The sequence below is a fragment of the Eubalaena glacialis genome, chromosome X (assembly GCF_028564815.1).
Source record: "Eubalaena glacialis isolate mEubGla1 chromosome X, mEubGla1.1.hap2.+ XY, whole genome shotgun sequence".
Lineage (NCBI taxonomy): Eukaryota > Metazoa > Chordata > Mammalia > Artiodactyla > Balaenidae > Eubalaena > Eubalaena glacialis.
Genome location: NC_083736.1, coordinates 6,320,555 through 6,333,565, shown reverse-complemented (window position 1 = coordinate 6,333,565; position 13,011 = coordinate 6,320,555). Strand labels below are relative to the sequence as shown.

Sequence of the window (13,011 nt, the reverse complement as noted above, 5' to 3'; positions counted from 1 at the left end):
GTCTCCGGGGTCATGGTACGGAGCGCCGGTGCAGTATTCCTGCCCAGAGATGATGGTAGCCTGGAGGGCGCTGCGCTGAGAGAAGAGAGCCAGACAGAGGAAGACGAGCGCTGTATGTTGTCGTCTATATGTGGATCCAAAAAGTACAGCAAACCAGTGACGCAACAGCCGTAACGAAAGGTGACAGTAACTTGGTCAAAGGCAGAAGTGAGCTGGCCGGGGAGCACATGTGGAAAGGTGACTCTGATAGGCTTTGGGGATTTACCCGTGGCCTGTAGGAAAGGACTCCAGGCTCTTTGGTCTGGAACTGCTGAGAGATTGGTGTTGCCAGTGACTAAAACAGAGATGACCGAGACGAGAGGGTGTTTCAGGGGAAGACTCTTTTCTTCCTTTGGGGATGCACATATTTCCAGAAGAGGAGTAATCCTTGCCCAGCTAGTATGACTGCTGTGTTTTAGGGCCTTTCCTGCACACGGGCTTTTCTGAGGGGTGGACGTACCCAGGTGAAGGACCCTGGACATGCTGGAAACACGAGTAATCGAAGGAGAAGCTGAAGACACAAAAATAACTTTGTTTCTACCTTAAAATTTCCCCAGCAGGGCAGGGAGGATCTTAATGGGGTAGCGGAATCCTTCTAAAATGGATGGTGGTGATGGTCACACAACTTAGTAAACGCTAGAAGTCACTGCTTGCACACTTGAGTGAGCTGTATGGTATATAAATTATAGTCCAATAAGATTGTTACATTTTTTCCCCCAGCAAGCACTTTTGTATATTTGTAAATGCAGTGGAGTAAGATGGGGAGAGACGAGGTGGACCATCCTGGCAATGTCTTCAGCCGTCAAGCAGGTCTGTTATCCCCTCGCCCCCAGCCCCATTCTGTGATGCATCTTCCCTGAGACCACCACAGGATCTATGATGACCACCGCACACACGTTTTTGGTTTGCAGACCACAAGGACTGAAGTCTGGAATGCTCCTCGTCTTGGGACGTATGGAAGGATGGATGTGTGGTGTGGTTTGTAAAAGGAAATAGCACCCCATTTTAACCGTCACTGCAGCGCTTCCAAAAACGGTGCATTTTCATTTAATTAAAAGCCCACTTATGCCCGCCGTGCTCCAGAACCAACTGACACTGTACCAGTTGTACGTCTTCTAGTGGTTTAAAATTACTTTAAGAAAGAAATAGTGCTTCCAAAATAATTGTCTGTGCAAAGGGTAGGCAATTTTCTAGTGCATTTGAATTTGGATATGGGACCAGACTTGATCCTTTAAGGCTGGGTCAAGGGAAGGGGCAAGGATCTTTTCCATCTTCCCCGAACACCTCTGAAAATAAAAGCAAAATTAAATAGGACGAGAAAAAAACTTGGTAAAATGGGCGTCATTTCGTTTAGGCCTGCTGCCTGGTATTCATCCTGATTCTCACAGAAAAGCCAAAATTCTTGTCTTTCTCTTCTTTAGGGTTACTTTTAAATACAAAATTACTAGTCTGTGGTTTGCCCGAATAGATTGGTTACTCAGTTAATTTCCCTTTGACTCTTATATCTCCCTACAACTTAATCCTAACCCCTTAGAATACCTATTTTCTATAAGAAAATTCTGAGTTGCTCATAGATTGGTAAGTCAGTTTCAGGCTTTTTCTTTTCCAGGTGAATACCGTTTCTGGATATTTTTATTGCTAACCCCTCCCAACTCCCCCTCCCCAAGTTTGAGGTGATTTCTGTATTTACTTATTTAAATGCTCTATACTGTCTTTCTCCCTGGTACTTGAGAAGGAAAATTGGCTACAACCTTAAAAAGTAAAATAACAGATAATTTAATAGACTAATGTATAGTGTCCCTTTCTACTTTTTGTCTCTTAATGGAGAAAATGGAAATGGAAACCCTTCCACATGGTGAATTGCCTTCCTAGGCTACTCCTGGGATGAAGCGCTCACTTTTCTGGGCACCAAGCCTGCCAGACCCTAGGGCCTTGGAAACTTTTCCATCCCGTGGCGTGTGGAGTGAACCCTAGGAAGCGTCGGGAGACAGGTGTAGATACGTGTGGAATCACAAGGGCGTTTGCACGTGGGACTCCTGATGCGGGAAATGACCTGCCAGGGACATGATCCCCAGACGCCCATGCAAGTTAAGGCTCCGCGTGGAAGCGGTTTACAGAGGAAAGGATCCAGGACACTGGGTGGGCAGGGGCGGGGGTGAGAGGGGAAGGTGACCGGGAAGGGAAGGTGGAACACAATGGCGTGTTCTCACGCTAGTTACCACTGTGGGCAGCCCTTCGCCCTCCGGGGAACTGGGGCGTTGCAGGCGGGCTGCTCCCGGGCGTCTGTGTCCTGCACGCGCACAGAGCCTGCTCTGGGTGCAGACAGAGGCGTGGGCGTTTACAAGCTGAGCGGACGTGCCCCGAAATAGCACAGGACAGGGGAACGGGTGGGACCCCCAGAGCGTCTGCTGTCTACCTGTTGGTTTACTCAATATCTACAAGATTCCCGTTACAGACGTGTCTAATGTATTTTGAATTATGGTTTAAAATAAAGATATGAAGAGGCTGATGGACGGAATTCGGCGAGATCATGAAAGGAGCCCCCGTGTTCCCGAATGTGGGACAGACGTAATAGTAAGTGGAGACAGGCCTTTCCAGGCTCGCTTTCTTCCCTCCGCAATCCGCCATCACCCTTCCCAACATCAGATCCGTTTCACACTGTCGTCCGCTTCTTTGACGAAGAAGCCCCTGACAGCTAACCCACAGAGCGCCCCAAAGTGGCAGGCATCAATTTAGAGTGGCGCTCTTGCCAGCAGAAAACAGACGTTGGTATACACCGGTCTTTAACATTTTCTCGATCATGTTGATATTTATGGACAGGGCAAAAAATGTGCATATACTGCGTGCTTGGTATTGGAAACATACGTTACTAGTACTACTTCCTGTTACAAGTGACTGCTTACAAGTTGACTGAATTTGGGGAATCAAGTGCTACAGAGACTTCCATGTGTCGACATCAGCAGTGAAAGCAGGAAGACGGACAGTTTTGTGCATTATGTTAAGCAAAATCCAGACGCTTTTTTTCGCGTGTTGCCAAAAGCAGGCAAACATTTGTTTGGATGTTTGAGATTAGTCAGTATCCATTCAACACTGAATTAATGTGCTTTTAAGAGGTCTTATAAAGAAAAATTTAAAAATCCACCTTCCACTGTCATTAACCTAACACGTCTTCTAATGTACATAATACAGTTATTATATTCACTTCCTTCCAAATTCAGAGTTTTCCATCCATCTTTTCCCCCTTACTTCCCCATGTGTACGGGATACATTCAAAAGGAGAAGCAAAGCAGACAACACTGTTTTCACAGCGCACAAGCATCACACGGGATGTTATTCCACGCGCACATTACAGAGCGCTAGGGAAACGACAGCGGACTCCACTGCGGTCACAGAGCTCCCTGTCGCTCCACGGGGACCCGTGACTTTCTACGCAGCTGCTCTGTGCGCCGTTTCCACTGGCCAACACTGTGCTGAGCGTACGTCCTGAAACGACTTAATAGCTGGGAATTCGCCTGCCGTGCAGCTTCTGCAGCTTCCCTAAGTTGTTGTGTGTCTAGATACTGCAGGGGGGTTTCTTTCTTCCTTCCTTCCTTCCTTCCTTCCTTCTTTCCTCCCTCCCTCCCTCCCTCCCTCCCTCCCTCCCTCCCACCCTCCCTTCTTTCTTTTCTTTCTTTCTTTCTTTTCTTTCTTTCCTTTCTTCTTTTTTTCTTGTCTTTCTTTTCTTTTTTTATTTCTTTTTTTCTTTTTTTTGTTAATGAGGGAAGTAAAATTATTCCAACTGCTGTGTCTGGAAAGAAAAAGCTGCTTACACATCAGAACTAACCTACTAATTAGCTGGAGAATGTGTGACTGGTTATATCATTGCTTTAAAAATCTAACTGCCCTTGATCACTGCCCCACACCTAAGAGGCAGTCCTCTGATGCATTTCAAATGGGAAGTCTGTTCCCTGGACATCCTTTGAGGAAATCAAATAAGTAATAAAATTAACATTCATGCTCTTAAAGCATATCTTGTTCCTCTCTCTGTGTCTATGTACGTATACGTATACATATTCGTTCATGACTGTGTATTTATAAAGGTCTCTTTTTTTACTGAAGTGGAGTTGATTTACAAGATTGTGTTAGTTTCAGGGGTGCAGCAAAGTGATTCAGTTACAAGTATGTGTATTTTCAGACTACTTTCTACCGTAGGTCATTACAAGATGTTGAGTTTAGCTGCCTGTGCTGCACAGTAGGTCCTGCTGCTAATCTGTTTTATGTATAGTGGTGTGTATCTGCTGGTCCCAAACTCCTGATTTATCCCTCCCCGCCTTTCCCTTTTGGTACCCGTGAGTTTGTTTTCTGTCTGTGAGTCTGTCTCTGTTTTGTCGATGGACTCATTTGTGCCACATTTCCGATTCCACGTGTAAGTGGTATCATATGATGCTTGCCTTCCCCTGTCTGACTTACTTCACTGAGTGTGACCGTCTAAAGGTCTCTCTCTTTACTGCCATTTGCACCCCACTCTGCTGTTGTGCTAACACGCGTGGCTGGGTCTCCGTGTTTAATCAACAGGATCGTCTGGACACGTGGAGGCGCCTGCCTCACAATAAGTGATGGGCTTTCTTCTGGGATGGCAGGAAGGGCTCCTTTCCCATGAGAGTTCACATCAGTGTGATAATAGGCCTGCCTTTCTCCAGGGGTGACAAGTGATTTCATTGGGCACTTTACCCATCGTAGGGCGTAAAGCTGTTCCACCGTGCCTGTTACTTTGTCACAAAAGGTTCAGAGATGAAACCGTAAATCTATCTGCTGAAACCCAAAGGTTCCATCTTCCTTTGCCAAAAGCACTACATATGATCGTTAATAAAAGGAACTATTTTTCTCCAAGGCTGAAGTTGGTTATTCCTGCTAAACATTGAATATATCTTGCCCTGGAAATCACGCAAACTGTAAAAGGAGCTAATACCGGCTTCCTATTACATTTATCTTTGAAAGTGTACTTGCTTTCTGCTTTGTGAGTTGTGTTTCTGCAGGTAATTCGGAAGGTTGCAAAGAGGGAGTGGATGAAGCAGAAAGAGAAGTGAGATGGGGGAGAAATGCTCTCATTTAAGCTTCAGAGGGAGGGGTCAGGGGAGCTCTGGTCTTGTGATGTGCCTCTGACCTTCTCCCCCTACACTCTTGAACTAGTGAATTAAATGCTCTGATCCTCAGTTTCCTCATCTGCAAAATGGGAACAAAATGCCAACATTAAAAAAACAAAGTACAACCATATGCATATAAAATTGGAAATAAGCTGTGCTTATGTCCAGTTCCTAGAGACTAAATGGTGTCATTGCTCTGGAAAGACTCTAGCTCAGGGGTTGACAGTCCATGGCCTGTGGTGCATATTTGGCCTGCCGCCTGTTTCTGCAGATAGCGTTTCACTAGCACAGAGCCGTGCTCATTCGTTTCCATATTCTCTGCAGCTCCTTTCAAGCTACAGCAGCAGAGTGGATTAGTTGCAACAGAGACTGTCTGGTCTGCAAAGCCTTGATATTCACTGTCTGCCCCTTTACAGAAAAAGGCTTTCAATCCCTGTGCTAGACTATAATGGGCGCTTTCCCCAGCAAAGGGCTTCACATGTTGACAGTGGCCCATCGTTATGATGATGATGATGATGATGACGACGACACATAACAGATGTAGAGATGTGGCCTCAAACCCCTCTTTGTCCCCTTACTGTCATTCTCACGCCTGGCTCTGCCACCAGTTATGTGAATGACCTCGGGCAGGTCACTTTACCTATCCAACCCTTAAGATCCTTACCAGTTTTTTTTTAAAAAAAAGGTCATATAGTTAAATTATAAAATCCCTTAGGGCTTTATCATAATGTGGAGTTGCTAAATACATATAATTTTTCCCGCAAGCTTCCAACTGCTTTTCAATGTTTTAATAGAATTAAAACATTATGTAAACTGAAAGAAAAGATTTTGTATATTTCAACAAAGTGAATATACTTGATTTCACACCGTAGGGAACCATTTCACAAGGCAGTGAATGACAGCAATCTGGGAATTTGTTGGGACTGAATGAAATCCTTCAGATTAGACAAACAGGACAGACTCATCTGAAGTCTTCAGTGACTAGACAGATAAATGAGTAGCTCGTTTACAGAGGATAATTGGGGCGATAAACAGATAACCTCTGCTATTCCCCTTTGGCTTCAAAATTTTTAAAAGTGGTTATTTTGGGGGAGAAAGCGATTGGGGGTGTCTCATGTTGGTAATGGGAGTATGCCACCTTGGTATTGTGAGTACTCAAATGGGCCTTACTTTTAAGAAAATGTGAAGCAAATATTACTAATTCATTTATTTGAAAGCACTACTTCCTAATGCCATTGTCATAAATTATGTTGTTTCATATTTTATCATGTTTCATAAACTAGATGATGTTATTCTGAATTAGGATCACATCTAAGGTATGAGAAATTTTTCCAGGGCAGTAAGAAATGATATCATGAATGAAGTAGATTAAGGAAATGATGAAATACCAAATACTAGTTGACTTCCTTAAACCTGGAATTTCTTTAGAAAAGGAGATGATTCTGAGCTTTTCCTGTGAACCTAGACTCTCTGGAAAATTCACATAACTACGTATTTTCAGCATATAGACATCCAGGTGCATCACTGAAAACATGAATGGCTGTAATTATCTTTACACATTGTAATTTTTCTTTTGCTTTGAAGTGATGATGAGCTTGCCAACCAGCTTTCTGTAAGAAAGGTCTGCAGCAACCTGCTGTAGGTTAAGGATTGAATTGTCCCGCAGAGGTTGATCTTAAGGGTCTTGGAGAATAGCAAAGCAGGAGAAAATCACAGTGAAATTCTGCTGGTGCTCGGAGGAAAGCACATGTCACTGTTTTGAATAGGGTGACATCTGGTCGACCTGCAGTAGGTAAAGACTCTCGGGGCGGGGGGCAGGTAGGGAGGGAGGCGTTTAGGCTAAACCGGTGGAAAAGCTTCAGTAGCTCCTGGTTTTCATCTCCACGTAATCAGATGGGAACCAGTGTGGCCAGGGCAGAAGGATCAGGTGGGGACAGGAAAGGAGGTTTGGGAGGTTGTGTGTGGTAAGAATGCACAGGACTTTGGGGAGACTGCTAGCACGTTGACTCTAAGTGAGACTGGAGGCCATCGAGAGCTTCCAAGCTGAGGAGCCTCAGCTTGTGTCGTAAAGAATCACCAGCTGCTGTACTGAGAAAGGCTCGGAGGCCTTTGCAGTAATCAGGGAGAAAAGACAAAGGCTTGGCACACAGTGTTATTCGGGTGGAAACAGTAAGATTCCAGATAGATTTCTGAAGGTATTCCTAGCTCAAAGAATGAAAGCAGAAGAAGTATACGACCTGGAGGTTTGGGGCGGGAGCAGCAGGAAAGAGGCATTTGTGTTTCCTGAGACGGGGTGTGTGTGGTGGGGAGCAGGGGCTGGGGGGACGGGGACTTTGGTCTTGGGCACATTACTTTCAAGCGGCCTCTGAGACCTCCAAGTGTAGCTAATGCAAAGACCCCTTAGTACTTGAATCCAAGTTCAGGGGCAAAGTCTGTGTTGAAGCCATACCTTTGAGAGTTATCCGCACAAAGACTTTTTAAAGCTGTGACTGGTGAGATCTCTAGAGATTGGGTATAGATGCCAAGAGGTCCCTGAGTTCAGAGGCTGGATGCTCCCCCGCTTAGCGACGGTGGGATGGGGAGGTCAGGAGGGGGAGGCTGAGGAGGGACCAGGGACCAGAGGGACAGCCAGTGGGGAGTGGAGGCAAGCGGAGACCATGATGGAAGCAGTGAGGTGTGTGGCGCCTCCGTGGGGATGACCAGAGTGGGGCTCCCAGGGGCTCTGCGGAAGCAGCAGAGCAAGGAAGGCCGTGCTTCCTGAGCCCGTGATAACAGGACCCAGCCCTTCCCTCCTCGCGGGAGCCAAGGGCTGTTTACACCTTCGCTTGGCCGCCACCAGCTGCAGGACCGTTCAGCTTCTGACCTGTGGGTCATCTACTTCAGAGTAACGTGTGTGCTTTACATAAAAGTGTGTATTTTACGTAAAACATAAATATATATTTCACGTGAATACATCGATGGGCCACACCTGCACTCACTGAATCAGCGTACCTCAGTGTAAGTCTTGGGCGCTCCCAGAGGGTTCCTCAGGGTGACTGTTTGAGAACCACCTTGGTCAAGCATGTCATGTAATGTGCTTTGGATGAGCCATTAGCCTAGGAAAGCAACTACAAAGCTTTTAAAAATTACACAGCCCACCACACCTCCAGAACTTATCTATCTTACAGAAAAGCAACAGATTTTAAAAAAATAATTCATGTTTCCATCATCCTCGAAACACAAACCATCCCAAGAGTAAAAACATGGGTATTTTCCCCCAGACTTCTTCATTTATATGGAGTAAGATATAGCTTCTTTGCCCCTCTGATGCAGATGGTATTATAATTAGAATTATTGACAGCATTTTCCTGGGCGGGCATCTTAAAACAAAACCATCTGTAAATCATTTGTGGTGAGCGGCATCTATACTTGCTCAATTTGTGGCAAAAAATGAAGGAAAGACCCTCAGCTTTACACGTACTTAGTCATCTTCATATATATATTTCAAATGGAGGTTTGTAGAGAAATCATTCCAGAACCTAATCTCTCTCTTGACAGCTGAGACGGTTTTGGTTTATGTGACAAACTAGAAATGGTGAAATTATAAAAATGTTACCTGTCTGTCATCCACTTTGTAATGTGGATAAAAAAAAAAAAAAAAGGTTTGTTTTTGCTGATGTTTTCATGTCACTCTTCACTTTTGATTCAAGGATCTAAAGCTCCAGGACCACTTGGATGAAAACAGTTACTCGAATGAGCTGGTCCTAGATTTCTGTCTTTTCTTTTCAGAATTTTCAAAGGCATTTCAACTTTGCTGACCTATTTAATGCCAACCAACCTAAATGGAATTTGACCGTGTTTTACAGAACTTTATCAATTTCGGTACAATGAAAATTTGGCTGGGTTGTAGTGGTATGGAAATGCCTAGATTACAGATATGGCCCAAACACATTGATCTTACGGTTCTATAGGCTGTATTTCAATTTGAGGCTTAAGAAGGGGATCTTCCTTAGTGCTTGTCTTCAGCTATTCTCCATATCAAGGGCAGTCTTCCTGCATCGATCCTGTAGTCATTACACGTACAGAGACGATGCTTTTGTGGTCACATCCTGGGCCCTTGTGTCTTTCTCCTGGGATTTCAGATCCATCGGCACCACCGGCCCCAGCCAACCTCCGGCTTGCAAACTCCACCATCCACGGTGACGGAAGCGTGGCTGTGACGATCGTTTGGGATCTCCCCGAGGAACCAGACGTCCCAGTGCATCACTACAAAGTGTTCTGGAGCTGGACGGTCAGCGGCAAGTCGCTGGTGCCAACGAAGAAGAAGAGGAGGAAGACCACGGGTGGGGTGAGTGAGAACTGGGGGAGGAGGCCCATCTCCTCGCAGCGGTGTTTAGGCTCGGGCACCTGGTCTGAGAGTGGCCTCAGCTGAGCCACAGAGAGGGACGGGTGAGGGGCAGGTTCCCATCCCTCCCCTGTGACCGAGGAAGCTCAGAAAACAGAGGGCCGTGCCAGCCGTTTAGCCGTGCACGTTTTAGGTGACAACAGCTGAATTTAGTCTGTTGACTTACTCACATCCACATGGCTGGCACCACTCCGGAAATCAGAGGAACAAAAATGTCTCCATCTTACCTGTCTAGCCATTGAAAACGAGACAATTCAAAATGTCCTTGACATTTAGGTCTCCTTTTTTCTGAAGAGATCCTTGTAAACTGAAGAGTAAATGTTCATGGCTTTTCTGTTGTGTATTGTGAGGTGCTCCCATCTATAGTCTAACCAGTGCGACAGCAAACAGTTTAGAAAATGCATGTTTGACAATATACTTTTCTTATTGATTAAAAGAACTTGGAATGGCTTATTTTCCACATGCCGAGAAATAAAATCTTCACTGAACCGTTTTATGCAATGAGATCTCTATAACACTGAACATTTTGCATCATATGAAATGCTCAAGGCATAAAAATGAGTGTTCAGTGTCCTTTTAGTACACATTCCTTTATCTTGTTGTTATAAAACTTAACACCTTTCCCCCTAATTCATAAGGTTGAATTCCGTAAATAAATAAATGTTTGAAAGTGCTTTAGAAGGACAGCAAGACTTTTTTTTTTTTTTTTTTTTTTTTGCACTGAAGATTCCAATATCTGTGCCATTGAGAATTATAAAACATGTCTCCACAGGTCCATATCACTGATATTTAGCTGTGATACTGTTTTGGCTTTATTTTCAAGAAACTTTCTGACAGTTCCAGCTTTTATTTTGTAGGACTTTGCAACAAGTGACCATTGGTAATGTGTGCTTATCTCACAGAAAGTGCTGAAAGAGATAAAGCTGTGAAATCTCAGGGATGGAAAGCAAAAAGTGATGTGATGAAATGCTGACAGCCCCCTGCCCCTGACATGCCCTTAATAACCAAACAGCATCAAGGATTAGTAGGGAAGTTTGCAATTTATTTCCAGTATATGTCAATTAGATAAATAAAAAATGAACTGCGAATTTAATTATAATTGTTAACAGGCCCAGAGTAGCCTTAATCATAGGTCGCTATCTTATGAGTGACGTGTTTTTTGGATCCACAAGAGGCAGGCTGTAGGTCATGTGACTCATTAAAGTTCTCAATATTAAAATTTGACCAATTGAGAATTAGGATCAGAAATTGGAAACATATAGAAGAACATGAGAAATTGTGAAATTTTCTTCTTGGGGATCAATGTCTTTTCATTTCCTAAGAGTCCATCCTAATATCCATGATAACTGAGAGGAGTGGGGATTTTCAAGGAAATGCTCTTTCAAAAGTGAATTTTATTTTACTTGTTTGAAGATAATAGTTTAGGAAGAGTGATATAGAACATAACAAGAAACCCTAACTAAAAAAAAATTGGGAATTGGTAGTTCATAGACATACGGTAGGTAAAGGAAGAAAGGGCACGAAAATGCACGGTTAATACCAGAGTGGGTGTGGCTGAGAGGTGGCCCAGCCTCACCTGGGAACAGGGACCACGGTCCAGAGCCTGCCTCTCAGCCTCCACTTCTGGAAGTGCAGTCCTTCCAGCCGTCCAGTGCCGACCTGCTGGAAGGTGGCCGAGTTCCGATGACTGATCCCTCAGAAGCCTGAATCATGTAAGGGTGCCATCTGTTAATTTACAGGGGGCGTTGTACTCACGGCTCTGAAACGCCCATGGAAATCATGTTCTCTCCCTGAAAAGAGATCTCACGTGACCCAAAATGATGTGGAGAAGTCCGACAGGTCATTGTGGTATTTAAACAAGGGACCGGCTTATGTGATTCAGTACTTGACAATTTCAGATGATGATACTTTCACGTAGCACGATGCACGCATACAACTGGCCTACTCTCTGCGGGAAAGCACGTGCTACTTACTGACTGCCTGATGTCTGGTGTCGCATTAGTGATGGACACATTTTTCCCTTCATAGATGTTAATACCACCAATTAGACCATTTAGGGCCATGTGATATCACATGTACTATATTTTGATGGATGTTTGAATTCTAAGACAACAACCTTATTTCTCTTAATTCCGAGTACTTGTAAGGGACTTTATTATTATATCTGCAAGCCATAAAAAAGTGCTTTAAGCATTTTGTCAGGTTGATTTTTCTTACAACTTTTGGTGGAAATTTACTCATAGAAGATTTAGGATAAAATCAGAGAAATACAGGGAATGCCAATTCATAATCTTGCCAGGTGTATGCTAACACGAGCCTTTACGGCTCTCTTCTCTCTGTAAGGTGGTATCTAGTAAGGAGTGAGGGGACGGGCAGATAGAAGGCGAGCCCGAGAGAGGCCGCCACGGGTCTCCGCGGGTGCTTCCCCAGGCTCGCAGGGTACCGTGGGATCTGCCTTTCATCCCGGCACTGGGCCTGGTCAGACACGGAAGGTGTGACAAGCTTGTTGAATTTAGGAAAGGCAAGGCTGGCCACGCATTGTTAGACGCAGGGATTGCCCATAATTGTCTTCTACCACCTGGGAAACAATAGGATCCAAACGAGCAGGTCCATTTGAAATGATGCTTTCAAAACAGTTCTATTATTCATTTTCTTGCTACTGGAAAGCATCCAATAATGGGATTAGGAATACAGTTTCAAAAACAAAGTGTTTGTGCTTCTGTATGACATTTATTTTGATCCACGGTAAAAGTGGATTTTCAGATGCTAAAGATGTAGAACGATTTGTGATCTTAGACAGTCCGGGCAGACATCAGAGGGGAGCTGGTGTGCTTCAGGAGGGCACAGCCGCTGTGCAGGGAAGCGGAGAGGTGGCGAGGCTTGTAACAGCGTCTGTGTGTGTCCCTCCACCTGCAGTCTCAGAATTCTGTGACCCTGGAGCCACTGCAGCCCAACTGCGTCTACACGGTGGAGCTGCAGGCTGTCACCTACTGGGGCCAGACGCGCCTCAAGAGCGCCAAGGCCTCCCTCCACTTCACGTCCACACACGCCGTCCACAACAGTAAGTGCTCCGACTTCCTTCTTCTCACTTGCAGCCTTACCTGGAGAACCTTCACACCAGTATGCATGGAGATATGTCCTTTGAACTAGGATGTATACAAATTTCACCTCTGAGTTTTTCTTAGGATTTTTATCCATTTTATGTGCAATATTTTGGCGTCGTAATGGAAATTTAAGAAGAAAGGGTGTCTCATTCGAACAAATGTTTATACTTACATGATTTGGGGTCCTTATGCATATGCGTACTTGTTTTTTTTTTAATTATTATTTATTTTATTTATTTATTTATTTTTGGCTGTGTTGGGTCTTCGTCTCTGTGCGAGGGCTTTCTCTAGTTGCGGCAAGTGGGGGCCACTCTTCATCGCGGTGCGCGGGCCTCTCACTATCGCGGCCTCTCTTGTTGCG

At 44.7% G+C, this 13,011-nt stretch overlaps 1 protein-coding gene across 1 annotated transcript in view; it reads left to right on the top strand.

Annotated features, from left to right (window-relative positions):
• ANOS1 (anosmin 1) overlaps positions 1–13,011 on the top strand; it is a 187,013-nt gene that overhangs the window by 149,686 nt on the left and 24,316 nt on the right. The window contains exons 7-8 of the mRNA XM_061177692.1: positions 9,284–9,489; positions 12,463–12,607. Of these exons, the coding sequence (XP_061033675.1) occupies positions 9,284–9,489; positions 12,463–12,607 (351 nt within the window). The remainder of the gene's footprint in view (positions 1–9,283; positions 9,490–12,462; positions 12,608–13,011) is intronic.